Source organism: Phaseolus vulgaris, chromosome 4 (genome assembly GCF_051622355.1).
Source record: "Phaseolus vulgaris cultivar YP4 chromosome 4, ASM5162235v1, whole genome shotgun sequence".
NCBI classification, from domain to species: Eukaryota; Viridiplantae; Streptophyta; class Magnoliopsida; order Fabales; family Fabaceae; genus Phaseolus; species Phaseolus vulgaris.
Genome location: NC_143501.1, coordinates 13,562,091 through 13,583,023, shown reverse-complemented (window position 1 = coordinate 13,583,023; position 20,933 = coordinate 13,562,091). Strand labels below are relative to the sequence as shown.

Genomic DNA, 20,933 nt, shown 5'->3' with positions numbered 1-20,933 from the left:
TTTGCCAAAAAGTTGAGTGAAAGTCGATCTGTTGAATGACCATCATTTTAGGGTTACAATATTTGTATTTAATACTCTAGAACTTATATGGTGGTAGCACATGAAATAATGCCATCGAAGTTATTATTTCGGTGGAAATAACGAAGTTAAAGTTTGTAGAAGAGTTTGTCCTAGGTGAGTTTAGAAACATAATAATTTATCTAATAGATGTTCTAAATATATCATACAATCAAAATATTGAAAGGAAATTGAGAATCAATTAATATCTAAACCATACATAATTAAATCATCACATCACATGTGACTTTAGGTTAATGATGGGAAAACTTCTTGAATCCTCTATCATTAGGAAGACCCAAAAAAAATGCACTTTTTCCTTCAAATTATTGAAGGTGCAATCGTTTGAGATCCTAAAACACTTCAAAGAAGCACCTTTGTGATAAAATAGCAATTAAGATAATGTATAAAATAGCAATTAAGAAAATGTGAGAAATATTTATATCCTTTTGTTAGTGAACCCTAAAAAGACATATTTGTGTGGTCTATATCAAGATCAGGATTAGGATTAAAATTATGATTGAAGCATTATATTGAAATGAATGGTTATGAGAGAACATCACCTCTAAATTTGTTAACTCTAATTAACAATTGACTAACAAAAAGACCAATAATCAATTATACTTCGAGCAAATCAGGCAAACATGATTTGTATGCTTTAGGTTGAAAAAGAGCGATATAATTATAAAATCAAAAAATGTATCTTATATAATCAAAAATATTTAAATTATATATAAAAAAAAAAGATCTTCTAGAATCAAGAATATTTAAATTACATATTATTATGACCCTTCTATTTATTCCCGTATTACACCTTCATCAAATCTTCTCTATTTATTATGTTGGCTTCCTTTTCTCAATATAAATAAGACACGATTTCATTGCATGATTTGTCTCTTCCTAGAGTTTAACGATTAACAAGACCCATAGAAAACAATTAGCTTAACGGCAGTATAAAGATGTGGTTCTAATCCTACGAAAGCATAGAGACATGAAGATAGATGACATAAAACTAAAGTCAATGGTGTGGAGAAATCGAATTTGATAGATAGAATTCAACACTTTGAACTTCAATTCTCAAATTATCCAGAAACATGAAATCAAGGGCATTAAGGAAGCATACAAAATCCAACTAGTGAAGCCTTTGCATTTCCTATAGATGTTCCAAATGCTCAATTACAAAGTTACGTCATACAACTTTGGAATAAACATTTATAGTCTATTAATCTGCATCCATTTCTTCAAGAGCTGCTTTGGCGGCTGCTTTAGCCTCTTCTAGAAGCTCGTCTGGGACCTGCCCAGTATACAGTACCATATGAATAACAAATCTCAAAAACTAAAAGAAAAAAACTATAATTCCAGGCAAACAATTTCTAACCCAAAAAAGTCACAGCAACAACAACATCAACATTCTAACTCAAAGGATAGCCCCTTTTGAGAGAATGACTGAACACACTAATTCCTTTCTAGATGTAGAGACCACACTGGGTTTAGTTTCTCCCAAGTTTTCTCCATTTACATGACTAGGAATCAAACCCTAGGCAACGTGCTAATAAAACTCAACTATCCATCAACTGTGTTGGACCTAGTTGGCAAAGATTTCCAAGGGTACTCATTAAAATAAATTTAGGTCATTTTATGCGAATTAGATGAATTCCTCATCAAAAGAGAGACAAAAAGCTATTAGAGGATAAAAACTGCCCACTGATATTTTAGTTATCACCTGAGAGGATCCAAAGGACAAGTGCTAGAGATTTAGCTTGCTCCACTTCACAGGGAGGAAGAAATTGCAAACAGAAGTCAAAATAACAAACCAAAAGTGCAGAAAAAAAAATCTATATTATGGGAGTCCTGAGCCATAGAAGATTACGACAATGAAACAGGGACAGTCCAGAAACATTCCATGGATAAATTTCATGAGTCAGAAACCAAAAAGATGTAAAAGGTAGCGCATGCACACATGCATAAAGCTACACAGTATCTGAACAACAGTCATACTAGACTAAAGATGCTTTGTACTGTGATAATCTTTTTACCCCACACAAATAGTTAAAGAAGTAAAAAACACCCTGAATGCAATACCATGGGAGTTCAAAATAGCATAGGAAATGTAAACTGAACTTGTACTTCCTACAACCATATAATTTAAATGGCCAGCCCAAGCTAGCAACTTCTTCATGCTCTCCCCTTCCCCCAACTTGACAGGCCAATATTTCCACTTCCGGTAACTTACCTTCCAAAAACATTTTTCTGCATTTTTTTATCCTCGGCTAGAAAGTATAACTTAAAAAATAATATACTAGATGAGATAGCAAAAGAAATAGATGTAAAAACCACAACTAGTCACAATCTAGGCATATTTGTCAACAAATTGCCTGTGTATAGAAGTAACTGAAAGCACACCCAAACATACCTTTTCATGTTGACGGTTTGATTCATCGCATACCCAGCTCATTTCTAGTTCAAAATCTTTGTCCTTTGCGTCATCATGAACTCCATATATACTGCTTGACACAAAGTTATTATCATTGATACTCTGATCAAAATTAGCAATAGTTGATATATAAAGAGAAACAACAATGCATCCAAATAAAAAATTGGGCAAGTCTCAAATAAAAAATATTAAAAATAAAGCAACTACAAATACTGTAGCCAATAATCATAATCATACTACTTACATCTTAGCCACTTCAATAACCCCTTGTCGACATGTCATGTCAGCAACCTTCAACTTCTCAATCTCTCTGCCAAGAAATTAACAAGATTGTTTAATATCATATTGAGTACAAGTCTAATATCTCAAGAACTCATTTGAGTCACATTTAACCAAGTCCACCAGTTTAGGAAGTTCTTTGGTTCAAACAAACTAAACACCCAACTGATAATTGGTTTCCTGGTTGAACTGGCTGGTCCAGTCCTTAGTTCAAAGTTTGGCAACCAAATAACTAGGTCCGAGTTGTTAAATTTTGTTAGGATTCAGGAATCCATTAATTTCTTTTTCTTGTCCAAATCAATATGGCCCAAGGTATACAACAGAGTGCAAGGTATTTCGAATTGGGGTGAAAGGGTAACTGATTCTGGAGTGGATTCTGATTTACATTAAGCCTCGTTGATTTGGTCTATTCATTGCAAGTAATTAGAAGCATATATCAAAATGAAAACAAGTGGGAAAAATTGAACACATTATCATTTGGTTTTCTACCCCACAAATTTGATACACTGACTCAGTAAAAACAAAAAGATAGTTACTACAAAATATACACTTACGTTTTAGCAGCTTGCCTGCCCTTTCCGATTGCAGCACCAAAATATCTCTAGAACAAATACCAAAAATACAAATCAATATAAATCAATACAAAAAGGGCAAATGGAACATCCAAGAGCGAATAGCAATAGCTTACATAGGAAACACCGGAAGGTTCAACCATGTACAACTGTGGCCCATCCCTGTCATAACCTCCTAGTATGACACCACATCCAAAAGGTCTGCAGCACCATAATATCTCTCTTATTAATATGAAATACAACAAAATACTGATCTGAATTGACTATGAGAGATGAGGTGTCATTGTACCTGAGCCACCAATATAGTGTACATAGGTGCACATAACTAGCCACACGGTCAGCAAGTTCCTTAACAGGAATTGGTTCACCATAAACGCTGAAAAGATATACAAGCAAGAATAAACAGTTTTCCTCTCAAAAAATAAAAGCAAACATATAAATCACACAGTTAAGAGATATTTAGTCATACTAAAAAGTATATATAGATATCTTAATTTTCATGGAAGTTGCAAGCTCACTTTTTTTGTGGGAGAAAGAGCAAGAGAAGAGTTTAAAGTCTGACTTGAAAAGTTAAAAAAGTCAAATTATACAGGGCTTCAATTGGTCTATCTAAACTAATAGTTTGTGAAATTTCCTACCTACTACTTTTTCTCCATCAGGAAAATGTCTTAATGAAACGTACTTAAAATTTACATTTGTTTAACAATAAAAAACACAATACAGTACTCACCATATATTTAGATAAATAAAAAGGGTGAGGGGAGGAAGCATCTTCAGATGTATATGTTGCAAGAGAAGGAAGCAAACCTGTCATAGTTAGTTGCTTCAGACTTGGCCCGGGCAACAATTTGCCTGCCATCAGCTGCTAATCCTGCTACAGCCTAAAATTGGAAGAAGATTAAAGCACACATCAAAAGAAGTTCAAAACACCAAATCAACCAGGATGTGACACACGTGGCACCATAGTATGATCACTGTAAGTAATGCTTTAACTTGATTACAGTATAATAATGCTTGCTTTAGTAAATGGCACCATACGCACACAACAATCTGAACTGTATTTTATTGATAACATCATGATTTCCATGACTTCTCTAATATCCCCCTTCAATAAATAAATAAGAAACATTCCTGAAACATGGTCACTGTTTAACATTTGGCTAGTCATACTCTATGATTTCCTATGCTCACCAAGGCATGAAATAAATGCATCAGAATTTCCATAAACCAAAACAAATTTCACTTCCAATTCGAGCTACTGACTATATATAAAATGACAGTGCTCATAACACTCTTAACCTACGTCACTAAAACCAAAGTTTTAAATTAGCGGTCACAGCAGCAACTAAGGTTGTACTATGAACTCAGAAAATTGTGGACAAATGAAGCTGATGCGACCGCAGAGAGCACAAAAAATCCTTGCCATTGCAACTGCAATTGCCTCACAGAACATTTATTAAAGCCCCGAATCATCAGTAGCATAGAATCACGGTCAAGCTTGCAAACAAATGCAAGTCAAACCACGACTCTCTTATGCAAATCGCTTTGCGGTTATCATACAATCAAAACAAATATCATAAGCAACCAGCAACAAATAAAGTAAGATAACAAGAAAGAGGTTATAGACAAAGTACCATCCCAGAGTGACGATGAACCGAGTGTATTCTTCTGTTTGAACCCGGAAGCATCATTTTCGACGGAATAAGCTTCTCTACACCCTAAACCCAAAAACCAAACTCAGAAAAAAATTACAAAAACCCTAATGTAGCAGAAATTCTAACAAAAACCTACCAACACAACTCCGTCCTTGCATTTGATACCAATGACAGTTCTGCGAGAAAGTTTCAAATCTAAGATCAGCAACAAAAACATAATGATAAAAGCAGAATCATAATTATTAAGATACTAAATTTAATTTGAAAAGGTACCCGCTGTTGTCGACGGCTTTGGCAGCATACTCGATCTGGAAAACGCGGCCATCTGGGGAGAAAGTGGTGACCGATAGATCGTAACCGGTTCCGATGCTACTCATCTTTTTCAAGCGCTGATTTTACTTTTTCTGTGATTCTTCTCTCAGTGCTGCACACCCCAGAGGAACTCGCCAACGAATATAAAGAGGGCTTTACTTGCTCAAGAGTTTAACTGGGTGACTCAAATGTTAGTGAATTACATATATAAATTATAAATCATAAAAATAAAGACTAATTTATAAAGTTATTTGTTATTAACAGATAAACATTTGCTTATTTCTAAAAAATTATACATTAATTTTTACATTTAAATTGCAATTTTATATATATTAAATTAATTTATAAATTATAATTAAATTCTATTATACTCTGTAATGTGTTATATTATTACTATTATTATTAATGTGTTGGGATAATGAATTGTTTTAAATGTATAATAATATAGCTTTTTTATTGTTTATAATATATATATATATATATTATAATAATTTTATATTAAATATGGTACTTTTGAGTGGGAAATGGGAATTCGATATAAAAAAAAAATGAAATAGAAACGAAAATCACATTCTTTCTCTCTGCATTGAAAAAGGAGGTTGGAAAGTAAAATTAAACAAAATGTGAAAAAATTGTTAGTAAATTAATTTATAGGATAAAATAAAAAATTGTAAATTAGTATATTTAATACTAAAGTGATACTGTGTTAAAAATAAAATATAATTGAATATTAAAAAGTGTTTGAATATCTATAACTTTTTTCGTTTAGATTTATTTCACGTTGTGACCAAGCTACAATTTTTTAGTACCAGATTGACTAAAATGATGAACTTAATTATCATTTCTTCTCTTAAATTTTATTAAATTTTTAAAGATAAGAATATGGTAGTAAAACAACAATTGAAAGAAAAATATTTCAAAGAGAATTACGAAGAAAAAGTTTTATTTAGTGAGGTAGAAGCTTGTGATATTTTTGTTAAAACGACTTAAATAAATTAGTTCTGAAATAATTATTTTGTATTAATAAAATAACTTTCATTCATAAAAATAAGTTTTTACTTAGTTTTTTTTCATAGTGGTAAAGAACAAAAATAAAATTAGAAAGATAAAATTTTCTATTGAAGAACCTTATTCTTCTTGATTTCTCTGTAGATAAGCCACTTGATTTGTTTGATGTTTATTTTAGACGAGTGTTTGATCCTAGGGGAAAAACATGAACCTCCAACAATAATAAAGTTGATTTCCTAAAACAACAATGCAGATTTGGGGATAAATCCTTTTCAAGGGAGAGGGGATGATGGAATCCATCTTGCCACAACATCCACATAATAAAGAGGATGAATACCTAAAGTTTTGTTCAAAGACTTATTAGCACATATGAGTCTAATTGGACTTTTTTCTATCTTTTGAAGGCCCAATAAAGAGCACAACTCTAGGATGAAAGAATTTACTAAACATCTCAAAGAAGACCTCCACACCATGAAAGAATACTAGAGTCTTTGTCAGAAGATTACAAGAAGACTGAAACTCAACTGGTTGTAGCAAAATCAAGTCAATATCTTTTTGGGTCAAACTTTAATTTAAATAATTGTATAAAATAGTTTAAGATCTCATGGGTAATGTATTAGGCCTAATAGCATAAAACAATTTGGGCCATGTATTTAGGCTAAATAGACTAAGGTTAGGTTTAAATAAGGCAGTTTCTTCTTGCACCCCCACTTTTTTCTTCCTGCACCCCACACTCTTGTGCAAAGACAAAATTACCCATATTAATTTTTAAAATTCCAAAATTACCCTTAACCTAATAAAACCTTAAAAACTGGAAATGGGTGCCGTTTGTGCGTGCAGGCAGCGTCGTCTTCCTTGGATTGTTGATAGCAGCGGTGCAACACTTTCAAAGATCATTCTCCTTCCAAATCTCACACATCTCTCTTGTGATTTAGAGTGTTTCGGATTTTCACATCCGTTTTTGTCATGGATTCTTGTTACTGTAAATCTTTTTTCACATTCCGACTCACAGAATCCGGTAGAATTTCGAATTTGTGGATCCGGTAGTGTCACGGATTTGTGGATCCGGCAGTGTTCTGGATTTGTTGATCCAGTAGTATTCCGGATTTGTGGATCCGGTAGTGAACCTCTAAAAATAGCTAAGCATTTTCGACAGCCAAGGAAAGGTTCATCAAATGTTCATATATACTCCATAAAAGATTAGAGGTTATTACATGAACCACTCCCTTTAAATGTTTAGAGGTATAGGAGAAGTTCCAAGCAACACTCTAGATAGCCCAGATAACTCAATTCGGGAACTATGAAAATATAAAAATAGAGAGGGAAAGCGTAACTTTTTGCCCATGCAATTTAAACGAAGCAAAAATAATAAAGGAATAGGAGACATAGGTCTAATGGTTTTCCTACTTCAATAATCATCTTCGAATTAAAGCTTTTGCTACATAAATCATAAAGTATAAACACTACCGGATCCACAAATCTGGAATACTACCGGATCAACAAATCTGAAACACTACCGGATCCACAAATCAGGGACACTACCGGATCCACAAATTCGAAATTCTACCAGATTCTGTGATTCAGAATGTGAAAAAATATTTACGGAAACAAGAATCCATGACAAAAACGGATGTGAAAATCCGAAACACATGAAACTTTGCTTACCTTTATGAACAACACTCTAAATCACAAGAGAGATGTGTGAGATTTGGAAGGAGAATGACCTTTGAAAGTGTTGCACCGCTGCTATCAACAATCCAAGGAAGATGACGCTGCCTGCACGTACAAACGACACCCATTTCCAATTTTTAGGGTTTTATTAGGTTAAGGGTAATTTTGGGATTTTAAAAATTAATAAGGGTAAATTTTGTCTTTACATAAGAGTGTGGGGGTGCATGAAGAAAAAAAATAGGGATGCAGGAAGCAATTGCCTTAAATAAGAGTGTCTAGTTAAGGTTACAATTGGACTTCCTTGAGCCCAATGTAACCCTAAACTATCTAGGGTTGGAGAGGCGTGACTCACCGTGATGTAAGGAAAGCATGACGTCCACATGGTATTCCATAAATGGAGAGTTTTTGGAAAGGTAAGCCTCGGCTACACATGATAGGCACTAGTCCACATGACACCTCCTCAATGGAAAAGATTTTTGTGCCAATGAGAGGAAGACACTTGTCAACGTCTCATTTGAGAGGATCAAGTAACATGGAAAATGTGAGTGTCACTTGTCACCTTGTCAGTAGAGAGTTTTTAGGTTATTTTTCTGAATTTATGATAACCATGGCACTATAAATAAGCGTGTCAAGTCTCTTGTAAAATAACCTTGGAATTAGTAATAAAATGCTACCCATCTTTTGCCATTTTATTTGTCCCTAAGTTTTCCCTAGGTTAGTCTTCTTCAAGACTTAGCCTAAACTCTTTTCTAGTGAGTTGGCCTCATCTCTCACTCTCACAAATTTCTAACTCCACTTCAATCCATTAAAACTCCTCTTTGAGTTTCTTGAATGTTTCAGCTCCTCAAATCTCCTTCATTGTCTATTCAAAGAAGAAATAAAAAAGATGAGTACTAGAAGAAAATTGTTTTCCATCACCAACTACCACTTTCAATGAGATAATTGTGAAATAATTTTATGCAAATGCTTTCCACTAAGAGTGAATGATGCTACAAGAATTTATTGGGTTAGAGGGAACAAAATTCCATATGACAAATAGGCTATAAATGTGAACCTACAAATTGGACTGCAATTGATAGAGGAAGATGCTGGAGAGTATAAAAGAGTTAAGAAAAATCTTCTTCCTAGAAGAGTGGCAAAAGATACTCAAAATAGGTGGAAAAACTTTTGAGTTGGGTAAAATAGGGAACTCCCAAAGGATACTCAAATCAAACACGAAGACGCTTCCTCAAATATAGGGCACATTTCTCTTTGCTAGTATTTTTCCCTGCACACATGTTTCTGATGTCAACTTGGACAAGGCTCAGTTGCTACATTGTTTGTTCAAGGAGTACTGGTGGATGTAGCAAAGATCATTTATGAAGAAATCCACAAGTTTGTGCTATTTCAGTCTACCTACTGCAAATCCCCTAAGTTTCCATAGTCTAATAAATGGGTTGTGTAGGGCAAAAAGAAAAGAGATGTGCAATCACCCGATGAAGAGGTTGAGATTCCCACTAAACAAGTCCTATATTATGGCACATTGTACAAATATCTTGGATGCAGTTCAAGGGTCAGTACCAAAAGCAACACCTACTCCTAGAACACAAAGAATTTTTGAGTAGTATCAAACTACTCCACAACTTGAAGAAATGAGAACACAATTGTCTCATGTGCAACAACAATTGGCAGCAAACCACAGAGCATACACCACCTTATTTGGTACATTTTATATGTATAGTTTGCATCAACACCAACATTCATATGACCCTTTTCCATTTATGTCACTTGATGAATTTAGACGATTTATAGCATGACTTTGGGATGGTCCAAGCACTAAAAGGGGTGAAGACGTTGTTGGACCTGAAGCAAATGTACAACCAAATGGTGTGAGTCCATCTCAAGCTGCTGAATTTGAATAAGAGCAACATGAAGGAGTTGTACCATCTCAAACAGGTGAACCTAAACATGGAGTGGAGGAAACTGAATCTTTAGAGGTCGAGAATGGAGAATTCTTTGATAAAATGATCTGATTTAGGAGTTAGTTTCAGGATGAATTGAAAGAAGAGATCGAGGAGGATGCTTGAATAAGTTTTTGTTTAAATTCTGTATTTAAATTACTATTTTTATTTTCGTTTTTGTTATGTGTTTTAATTGTATTTTAAGTTATATTTATGTTATGTTTATTTTAGATTCCAATTTGCAATGTTGTCCCAGGTTGTATATAATAAATTTTTGGAACTAGTTGGGATTTATTTTTAAAAGATTGGTTGGAGTAAGAATCAGGATTAAAATAAAATAGAAAAATTCTGTGAATTCACCTGTAGGAAGTTGTAACCAAGAAAATTAGAAAACTGTGTTGAGAAAGTTAGGATAGCATGGATTCACACAATAAAGAAAGCATAAGGAAAGGCTCTTCCCAGTGAGATGGGAGTATTTAAAAGCTTATATCAAAATGAGAAAAAAGTAGGGGTGGCAAAGTGGGACGGGCCGTGCGGGCCGGTCCGTGGCCCGCTGCAAAAAATGCGGGGCGAGTTTCTTATTTCAACCCGCTAGCCCACTTAGGCCCGCCCCGCATAACCCGTAGCCCGCGTGGGCCAAGTTCGGGGCGGGGCGGGTTGGCCCGCATAACCCGCATAACTTTAAAATGTATAATTTTTTTTCTACACCCCTATATTTTCTTCATGTAGTCTCATATTTTACATTCCGAAATTTTTAATAACATCTTATTACGCATGTTTCATGAAAATAATATTATGAGACCACTTACCTAATGCATTTAAATAAAAAAAATTCAATTTTTTTTATTTAAAAAGTTAATTTTTTAATAAATATTTCTTATGCGGGCTAGCCCGCAGACCCGCGGGCCAACCCTTATGCGGGATGGGTTAGAAAAATCAGCCCGCAAATTTTATGCAGGGCGGGCCAACCCGACCCGCTTTTTGTGGACCAAGTGCGGGGCGAGCCTATGCGAGGTGGGCCAGCCCGCATTGCCACCCCTAGAAAAAAGTGACAATGACAAATATAATGTAATCTCATATGGTTTTGTGTTGAATTTTGAATTGTTATTAAGCACAAGAGGTTTGGAAAGGATCAAGACATATTTTTCTGTGTAAATTTGTGAACTTGCAGAGCAAAAAAGACAACCCTAATTGAAAAATCAATGAATTATCCTTTATTGAACCTTAACCAAATGATATGTTATGCATATCTAAACCACAAAAGATGAAATTGTACCCTTCCTTACCATTAAGGAAAGAGTAGTAGTATGTGTAGAAAATTAGTTGAATGGCAAGGCATGGTTAGGTTGTGATAAAAAAGAGAATTGCATTTGAAAATTGGTGTTAAGAAAAGAAATGTCGATTAAGAAAATGAGAAAAGATGTAGTTAAATAACTAAGTGAAAAGGTTGACACAATCACAATGAGAAAATCCATGTTAAGGCTTGCTAAGGTGAATTGTGAAATAAATGAAGACAAGAATTTTGTGCATACTATGCTTTCTCTCCTATATGAGTGAGTGCATTTGTAATCCAAGAAAAGAAAATCATATTTCTGGTTAGCCTAGCCATGTTACAAGCTTTGGAAAGACCTTAGCGATTCAGGTTGAAGGTGTGTAAATAGAGGTTAAAAATGATATACAAAGTCGTTTTGAGTACTGATATGGTCACTTGAGTGAAATACTTAGATAGGGGAGGAAAATAGATTCTAGACACTTATTTGGAAAAGAAGTGACATACTTGTGCTTAAATCAAATAAGGTGTGATGAAGTGCATCTGTATCCTGCATTTGAAATACATAAGATTGTTTAACTTTGGAAAATTAGTTTCTTGAAAGAGTGAAAAGATTGAGTTGAGCCAATTCAAACTAGTTCTTAAGCCAACCAATAATCAAATGATACTTTTGATTTGTGAAAATTCAACAATAAACCTTTACTTGAGGATAAGTAAAGAGCTAAGCTGAGGTGAGTTTGATAAATGCATATTTTAATTGTTAAAATACTAAATTGTGTACTTAAAATCAAATGAATTGACTTGATAAATCTAGAAATACTGTTCTATCCCACTTTGAACTGTTATTGTGATTGAAATTATTTGATCTCACAAGAACCTTGAGTTATTTTGCATAATTCCTAGGAAAAGTGGAAACTAAATAGGAATGGCAAAAAACACCTAATCCACGAGCGTAGGGTGGAAGTGCTTAGCATATTCAGAGCAAAATAGGCCCACAAGAATTTCCTCCATGTGCAGCACTTAATTAGAACTTGCACTAAGTGGAAAAGCTACAAAAAGTAGACAATTTAGAGATTTTATCTATGAAGTGATCCAGAGAAGCATTGAACATAAAGGAAACTTGGAGATGAAGAAAGATCTAGTGTTGAGCATAGACAAAGAGAAGTTGAGTGAATTGTTTTCCTTCACCTAAAGGACCTAATTCGATAAGTGAATTAGTTGGCGCTAAATAGATCTTAATGAAACAATGTTTTGTGCTCCAACCTTATAAATAAAGAGGAAGCTACATGGAAAATGGGAGGAGAAAAAGGTAGTAAAGCTTATCATTGAAGGTACTTAAGATCTCATTGTATTTCACTCATTATGAGTAGTTAAACTCCTTCTTGTTGAGATTGAAGGATATATAATGTACTCATCTATACTTTGTTGATTTATATATCAATGTATTTCATTCCTATATGAAATGCTTGATAAGTGAGGGATCAGTATCATTGCCTTTAGATTGTGAATGGCATTGAGGAATACGTTCATTTTCATAACTAATCAAATCAACCAAGAATTTCAAGTACTAGGAACATAGTTGTAATGATTGGATTTACTGTTCTAACATAATGCATAAACAAACTGATATAACTTAAGGGATTCATTATGTTGGTTTGATTTCTAGATAATCATAATTAAGTGATTAACTTGGTTTGGTCTTAAGGAACATAAGATTTGAAATAAACTACATATGTAATCTTAAACTTAGAATCAAACTTTATTAGTCCAATCAATTTTAGGATACACTTATTTTTACAAGACTTTTTCAGAACCAAAAATACTCAAGAACAAGTATAATACGCAAATACAACATTAAAATGGGAGAAAAAAGAGAAATGCACAAATATTTTTATATTGGATCACTTTATCAAAAAGCTACATCTAGTTGTCCAGTCATACCACCAAGCTTGCATTAAAACAATGTTTTACAAACGAACGAATATAATTTGAGCAAGAAACCAACTCTTGAATTCTACAAGATTGGATTTCTAACCTAGTAACATCTTATTAATACACTGAATCTCGAAACCTTATCCATAAATAGCCACACAACACAACAAACAAAATAAAACATGGAATGAATTCACCTGAAACACAACATTCACAACAAAAGAAGAAAATAGGTGAAAGACTATGTTTCTCCGATACTATACCAAGAGAATGATGTTACAATTGTTGATTTTGGCTTAATCCCGAGTCCCACATCGGTGGGTTCATTGTTTGGGAAGGAGGTTTGAGGGTTATAAATTAAACGCTCCTCCTTCACTGTTATATATCCCAATTTGTAATATCTTCTCCCATAATAATAAAAGTGAGTTGTTTTTGCTATGCTCGGAGATTAGGCTAAATTGGCCAAACTCCGTTAACAATTTTCGGGTGTGTTTTTTCTCTTTATCTCTTTTATTATTCCGCTCTATTTATTCAATATTATTCGTCGGGTAGCTCTGTTAGGGTTCTGTTTTAGTGGGAAAATTACCCGTTTTTCCCAACAAGTGGTATCAAGAGCCGAAGGTTCGCCCTTGGGTTGTTTGAAATTATTTGTAATATTGAATATTATATTTTGAGTTTGTAATGGCAAATCAAGAAGAAGAAGCGAATGATGTATCCAGAGTGTCGGGCTCCTCGTCATCATGGTCGAGGTTCCCGGTGTCCACTTTGAAATTGGCGGTGGAAATATTTGATGGCACTGGACATTTTGGCATGTGGCAAGGAGAGGTCTTGGACTCTCTTTTTCAGTAGGGTCTTGATATTGCTATTGAAGGAGAGAAACCAAAAGAGGTAGAGGAGAAAGACTGGAGCATCATCAACCGGTTGGCATGCGGAACTATTCGATCCTGCCTGTCCAGAGAGCAGAAGTATGCTGTAAAAAACGAGACTTCTGCACACAAACTGTGGAAGGCATTGGAGGACAAGTTTTTGAAGAAGAGTGGTCAGAGCAAGCTCCTGATGAAGAAAAGGTTGTTCCGATTTGACTACCAACAAAGTACTATTATGAATGCACACATCACTATGTTTAATCAATTAGTAGCAGACCTGTTGAATTTAGATGTGAAGTTTGAGGATGAGGATTTGGCTTTGATGTTGTTATCATCTTTTCCTGATGAATTTGAACATTTGGAGACTACGCTCCTTCACGGGAAGGAGAATGTGTCGTTAGATGTTGTTTGTTCTTCTTTATATAGTCATGAATTGAGAAAGCAGGATAATATGAAAACCAAATCAACGACATCAGAAGAAGCATTGGTGGCAAGAGGTCGTCAGCAAAGCCAAACAAATGGGAGAAGAGGGAGGTCTAAGTCTAAAGGTCGAGCCGTTGCCAAAGATGAGTGTGCTTTCTGTCATGAGAAAGGACACTGGAAGAAAGAATGTCCAAAACTGCAGAAGAAAGGGAAGGCTCCACAAGATGCAAATGTTGCAGAATGCAAAAGTGATGTGGAATCAGATATCTCTTTAATTGTCTCGCTTTCAGCATCATCGTATCTAGATGAGTGGATATTGGATTCAGGTTGTACCTATCATATGTGTCCCATTCGGGATTGGTTCTTTGAATTTTAGGAACTCGATGGCGGGGTTGTTTACATGGGTAATGATAATCCATGTAAGACAGCTGGGATAGGTTCAATCAAGTTGCGGAATCATGATGGATCCACCAGAATTTGCGGGATGTACGGTACGTTCCAAAGTTGAAGAAGAATCTTATCTCATTAGGGGCTTCACAATGTCTTCATTTTCCATATGAAACTCAATGTCAGACTTTATCATAGGGGTTGGACTCTTCTGCTTGCTTGCAATCTTCCAAAGATTGTGGCATGATTGTTTGAAAACACCATCCAGTATGGTGTCACCCACATAGATTCATCAACTAGTATATAGTTAGGATTATGGAAGATGGGTAACCAATCTTCTCTAAATGGTGAGTCTTCAGAGGGTGCCTGGTAGAATATACGTCTTCTTCAATCGCTGATTATATATCAACACTTTGTAATTGTTGATGAAGTGATCATCGTCGTCTGTGCATCGATCATCTCTATTCTTTTGGTGGAGACGCTCCATTCTCCTTCTTTGTCATTGGCAAACTCGTAGGTGAAGATACCAAATAGACAAATGATCCTTGTGAAGAGGATGAAATAAGGAATGGATATCTTGCTCCTCTTCTGACAAAGAAATCCTTGAACGTAGTCTCCCAATTCTCAAGGATGAAGACTGAAAGATTTATCTTCTTCAAGTTCTCCTTGCTCATTCCATAAGTTCTTCGGTTTTGGATGGGTTGGATAATTGGAGAAGACATGACAGAGAATTGAATAGAAATGGGTAAAAGTGAACACGTTTGGGCATGAGAATTAGAGAATGATGCTAGAAAAGAGGTTAGGTCAATTATCTTTCTAACAATTTCTAAGGCTTCTACACTCACAAAGTGAGAGCAAAAGAAAAGTGAGACTTGAGAGAAATTTTAATACCAAATTGACATAAATTCATTATAAAATCAAGTTTTTCCCTACCATCTTGAAACTACAACAATTACAACATGACCCACTATCAACTATTAAAGAACAAGTTTTCTCAAAACTTGACAATGGGTATGAAAAAGTTTTTCTCTTTGAGATTGATCAATTCCCGAGGATGGTTTTGAAGTAACCTCTTCACCAAAAAAAACTCACCCTTGAATGACTGGATTTCTTCTTCAGAGACTTCAACCTCTTCTTCACTGGACGAAGAAGTTGAATATTAGTATTCTTAGTGTCTTGATCTTTTAAAAAAAAATTATTCTTTGGAAACATTCAAAAGAATAATGCTCTTTCTCAAGACATTTGAAGCAAACACTCTTGGTCTTAGTTTCCTTAGAAGAATCTTCAAAACCAAATTTTTCTTTTTCTTTAAAATCAATTTTCAACCTTTCCTTTCTAGTGGTCCTTCTTCCCTAAATTTGGAAGGTTGACCCTCCCTCTTCAACTCTTTCTTGGGATAGTTAGGATATTCTCTTTTAAAAAAAGATTTTCTTTTAAGTTATTCCTCTACCCTAATGTATAATTGAACAATATCATTCAATTCATTATAAGTCAGAAGTTCAACTCTATCCCCAATCTCCAAGTTAAGACCACTATGGAATCTAGCCATAATTATCCTAAGTTCTTTCCTGATACCCACCCTCATCATCAACAACTCCATTCTCTGTCTATACTCTTCCACAATCATATTTTTCTATTATAGATTTTGGAGTCTATACATCAACTCCCTATCATAATAAGAGAAGATATGTCTTTTTCTCAAGACAAATCTAAACTCATTTCAGTATTGGATAAGAGGGTTATTATGAAACCTAAGGTCTTTATTAAGAAAGTCCACCAATACATGGTTGGTCCCTGAAAGCTCAAGGTAGCTAGGGACACTCTCCTTTCTTGATCAATTTGGTGGCATTCAAAAAGTTGCTCCACCTTCATCTCCCAATTGAGATACTCTTCTACCTGCCATAGAAGGAGGAAGGTCAACCCTAGGCTCTCTATGTGAATGATGAGTTCTAGGTCTATGTTGACTAGGTTGTTGTTGATAGTTGTCTAAGTTATGGTGGCTATTATTCTCGTATTCTCTAGAAGATAATGAGTGTTGCTCCTTCTTCTATAAGAACCCTCCCCACGCCTACTCCTAGACCTTTCTCTTTTTCTCTCTTGGGAAATAAAAAATTGAGAAAACATCTCTTTCAGCTCAATAATCTCTTTCTTTGTATTCTGAATCTCTTCTCTAAGCTCATCTTTTTCCTATTTCCCAACTCCCCTATGAACTAGTTTTCACAAAGATATTTTTATAATGTTTTCAAAAAGGAAACAAGAAGTTTACAAAAACAAATATTTTTGGTGGTTGTCACCTAAAGGTTCTAAGAGAGACTAGCTCTAAGTAGACTCCCAGGAAAGAAAGGTGAATCACAACAATTGGTTAAGTACCAAGTCTTTCCTAGTCCAAGTTTACCTTAGATACCACGAAGACCTAAAAACAACAACAATTAATAAAGAAAACAATAAAAATAGTAAAAGCAATTAAATACAAGTGAAATGAAACTAAATGTTTTTTTTAATAGAAGTGCATTTGACATTTAGAGCCAATTGACAACTTATAGAATAAATGGGAAAACTAAGAAATTGTTCAATGGGATTGCCTAAGAGACATTTTAACGGACACTTTACAAGATAGAAAATTAAATGCCCAAAAATAACTCAAATGTTTTATGGTATAACCAACTCAAATCTTTCACTCTTCTTGATATTTTTGTGCAATCTTTGGTGTGTTTTGAATTTCAACCAAGCTCCCTTTGGAGTCTCTTCTTCTCCTTTGATGACACTCTAAAAGTCATAATAAAACATAAAAAATGCAGCTGAAAGTTGCCTCAACTTTCTTCAAAGAATGTTCACATCCTTCTTCAAGATTTCAAGAAACAAAATCATAAAAAAACTAATTTGAAAAGGAAAAACTCAAAGTTCAAAAATATACTTAAACATGACTAAAATGAAATTCAAGAAGTGTCAGACAAGAATGAAAGTACAAAAAAAAATAGATGACACACAAAAGAAACCTACCAAAAGCACTAGAGTAAATTAAAAACAAGAACCTATCTTACACTCAAAATAGTTTTAAAAGATAAATAAATCCAAGAAAAGTTGTGATAATTTTGGTTATAAAAGATTACATTGCCTCCTTGTCATTGTAAGGGAATTTATCCCTCCATCTCCCAAAAATATTTATGTTATCTTTTGCTTATGACATTGGCAAGGTTAACACAAGCTCCAATCACATAATCATACTACAATTTGAAACAAAATCATAAAAAAACTAATTTGAAAAGGAAAAACTCAAAGTTCAAAAATATACTTAAACATGACTAAAATGAAATTCAAGAAGTGTCAGACAAGAATGAAAGTACAAAAAAAAATAGATGACACACAAAAGAAACCTACCAAAAGCACTAGAGTAAATTAAAAACAAGAACCTATCTTACACTCAAAATAGTTTTAAAAGATAAATAAATCCAAGAAAAGTTGTGATAATTTTGGTTATAAAAGATTACATTGCCTCCTTGTCATTGTAAGGGAATTTATCCCTCCATCTCCCAAAAATATTTATGTTATCTTTTGCTTATGACATTGGCAAGGTTAACACAAGCTCCAATCACATAATCATACTACAATTGTATGTGCCATTAGGTTTGAAATGCTCCTTGGAGTCTAAATTAACATCTACTCTTAGCTGTGCGATATTTGATGTTCCAATCTATTCGAGTTGGTAAACTCCCCTCACTGGACATTGTTTGTGGTGAGCCATGAATGATGAAAATGCCACATATGCCAATGTCTGTCCAATGGCTTATTGCTGGTTTTTGCTTTAGGTTTACTTGTTGAGATTATGAAATAGTAACGTAAATAAATTGAAATATTTTGATGGTTTGGTTGAATAAATGCATAAAAAATAGTAATAATAAATGAAATAACATTTTTATAAACTAACAAAATCACTTAAATTATAAACTAACAAGATGTATGCAATAATTTTTTATTACATAATTCAAAATAGATTTTCATATCCAAAATGTCAAATTGTTTCTTAGCTATAAATACTTAGAACTTTTTGTACATACGTCAAATTTTATAATTAACATACTTTTTAAGTTTATTTCAAATATACCTTAAGATTAAGTAAATTTATGTGCATTAACCTTTAAGATATATTTAAAGGAAATTAAAAAAATGTGTTAATCATAGAATATCTAACTAATTATAATTAACACATTTTTAAGTTTATTTTAAATATATCTTAAGATTACGAACATTTTTTACGAAGAAGATACTAAAAGAAATATCTTTGCGTTCAGTTGTTTCTTTTCTTCTGTCTGGCTAATTAATGTCCAAGTTTCCTGAACAAAATTGTATTTTTGTCCTCTGCTGAATTGACGACGAAGTTGCTCAGTTACTCCCATATAAACTCTAAAATTTCTAAGAACAAAAACCAAATCTGAAAGCGACAGCTCAACGGAGCAGCATATATTGAATTTTGTATCTGAGGTAATCTGAACATAAATGTTTGCACTAAAAGGTATTACTTTCTCACAAAACTGTTGAAAAATTCCAAGAAGCTGTTCATTAACAATATAGTATGTATGAGCCCTGCACTTTGAAAAGATGCTTTCTTTCTAGTATCCAAAATCAAATATTTGAGGTCAATGGATATTTGGCAACCGCCAATACCTTACATTTACATCAGCTCATCTGGTGGTGACAGAATTCTTTGTGGATTGTTTTTGTTAAAGAAGATCCACATCTAGCAAACGGCACCATTTTTGCAGTATCCGAGCTTCATAGATTCTAGATGCCAAGTAGAGAGACTGCGACTTTTGTTGCTAAGATTAGCGTGTAATGCAACATAAGACAGATGATGAGATGTTGATTGTCCATAACAAGGCATGAAATTGGACATGAAGGACATTAATCGATGGCTGTAACGTTCTATTGTGACACTACAACGTTAGTTCTCAGGAATTCAAGTCGTTTCTTTGTTAAATTGATCTTCTCTTCTGCTTCTGTGGCTTTTTCTTGCACCCCGAGGACCACGTCTTCCGGTGCCTTCTTTACAAACTGTAGCAAGACACAGCAATAAGAAATTTGGCAAACACTCGTGTACTTTTGTGCATACATGTCAGAATAATTTTATACAAACACTTCAGTAGTTTATTTTAACTAATATTGAAAAAGTCATCCTTATACTTTATTGTATTACTCAATGTGAGATTTGGATACTTCAAAATACTCCAAGTTCTTTTCTGATATCCAAACACTTGATCTTAGATTTTATATTATCTTAAAAATAGTGTTAAAAAAATCTGGAATACTTAAAAAATAGTGTTATAAAATTTGGAACACTAATTTGCTCCCTATGCTCACTTTGTTTAGAATCATTTCGTAACTACCTATATCATCTGATTTTGATACTTGAACAGCATAAATAGGTCATGAAACAAGGGTTTGTGCACATTAAAATAATGAGGGAAAGAAATATATTGTTTCATACTTGAGGAGAATTGAGTTTAGATTTTAACGCATCGTACTCCTTCTGCATCTTGGAAAGACGCTTTGAAAGTCGTTCAACTTCTGCAGAAATATCAACCATATCGGCCAGAGGGAGATACGCCTCTAGTCCCTCTCCAGCCACAACATGAACTGACTGATCTGCATTTCCTGAAAAATATTATTACATGACATTGCTTCAGCCACCAGTACTTATTTAGAGACAATAAACAATTGACATGAAAAAATTATACAAATTCAATTTTCAACTATGGAGTGCAAAGTTCAGTATCATGCCTGGAGAAGAATCTGTGAATTCCAGATTTTGTAAATCTAGCCGAGAGAGAAGAGCTAGAACCTCTCGTTCTTCCTGATGAAAATAAGATACATCACATTAGTATATCTCAAGAACAAGAGCAGAGGAGAAAATCTATGAACTCATCAAGATGACAGTTCCCATGTTGCCCAGGAATGAAATGTTTCCTCCAAATATGGGGCAGGTCAGTTTTTAAGCAGATAGATGGAAAGAAGAAAAGGTCAAGACAAAAAGGTTAGGAACCAAGAATTGGAAAGAGTTAGAAAAGAAAGAATTTTATTGAACACAATGAAAAAAAGGAGAAAACTCTCTCCTCTAAGGGTTTCCTCTTCA

General features: G+C 34.0%; 2 protein-coding genes across 4 annotated transcripts in view; both read right to left on the bottom strand.

Moving 5' to 3' along the window:
• Positions 1–1,084: 1,084 nt before the first annotated feature.
• On the bottom strand, positions 1,085–5,514 carry PAG1 (20S proteasome alpha subunit G1). Its single transcript, XM_068646257.2, has 10 exons — positions 5,271–5,514; positions 5,134–5,173; positions 4,977–5,060; positions 4,150–4,223; positions 3,632–3,718; positions 3,459–3,543; positions 3,325–3,371; positions 2,736–2,801; positions 2,471–2,561; positions 1,085–1,351 (listed from the first exon to the last, which is right to left on the bottom strand). Exons 1-10 carry the CDS (start codon positions 5,372–5,374, stop codon positions 1,280–1,282), a joined length of 750 nt encoding a protein of 249 aa, XP_068502358.1. The 5' UTR covers positions 5,375–5,514; the 3' UTR covers positions 1,085–1,279.
• A 13,722-nt stretch (positions 5,515–19,236) lies between these two features.
• The window catches only part of EMB2247 (protein EMBRYO DEFECTIVE 2247), a 37,067-nt gene continuing 35,370 nt past the window's right edge, over positions 19,237–20,933 (bottom strand). For all 3 annotated transcript variants that reach the window (XM_068646254.2, XM_068646256.2, XM_090301171.1), the window contains 3 exons: positions 20,582–20,654; positions 20,289–20,455; positions 19,237–19,855 (listed from right to left, as the gene is read on the bottom strand). In XM_068646254.2, the coding sequence (XP_068502355.2) occupies positions 19,727–19,855; positions 20,289–20,455; positions 20,582–20,654 (369 nt within the window). In that variant the 3' untranslated portion in view covers positions 19,237–19,726. The remainder of the gene's footprint in view (positions 19,856–20,288; positions 20,456–20,581; positions 20,655–20,933) is intronic.

Coding starts and splice junctions, on each gene's coding strand:
- PAG1 (XM_068646257.2), bottom strand. CDS start 5,374: ATGAGTAGCATCGGAACCGGTTACGATCTATCGGTCACCACTTTCTCC. Junction 5,174..5,270: donor AAAGCCGTCGACAACAGCGG/GTACCTTTTCAA, acceptor ACTTTCTCGCAG/AACTGTCATTGGTATCAAAT. Junction 5,061..5,133: donor GCAAGGACGGAGTTGTGTTG/GTAGGTTTTTGT, acceptor TTTTGGGTTTAG/GGTGTAGAGAAGCTTATTCC.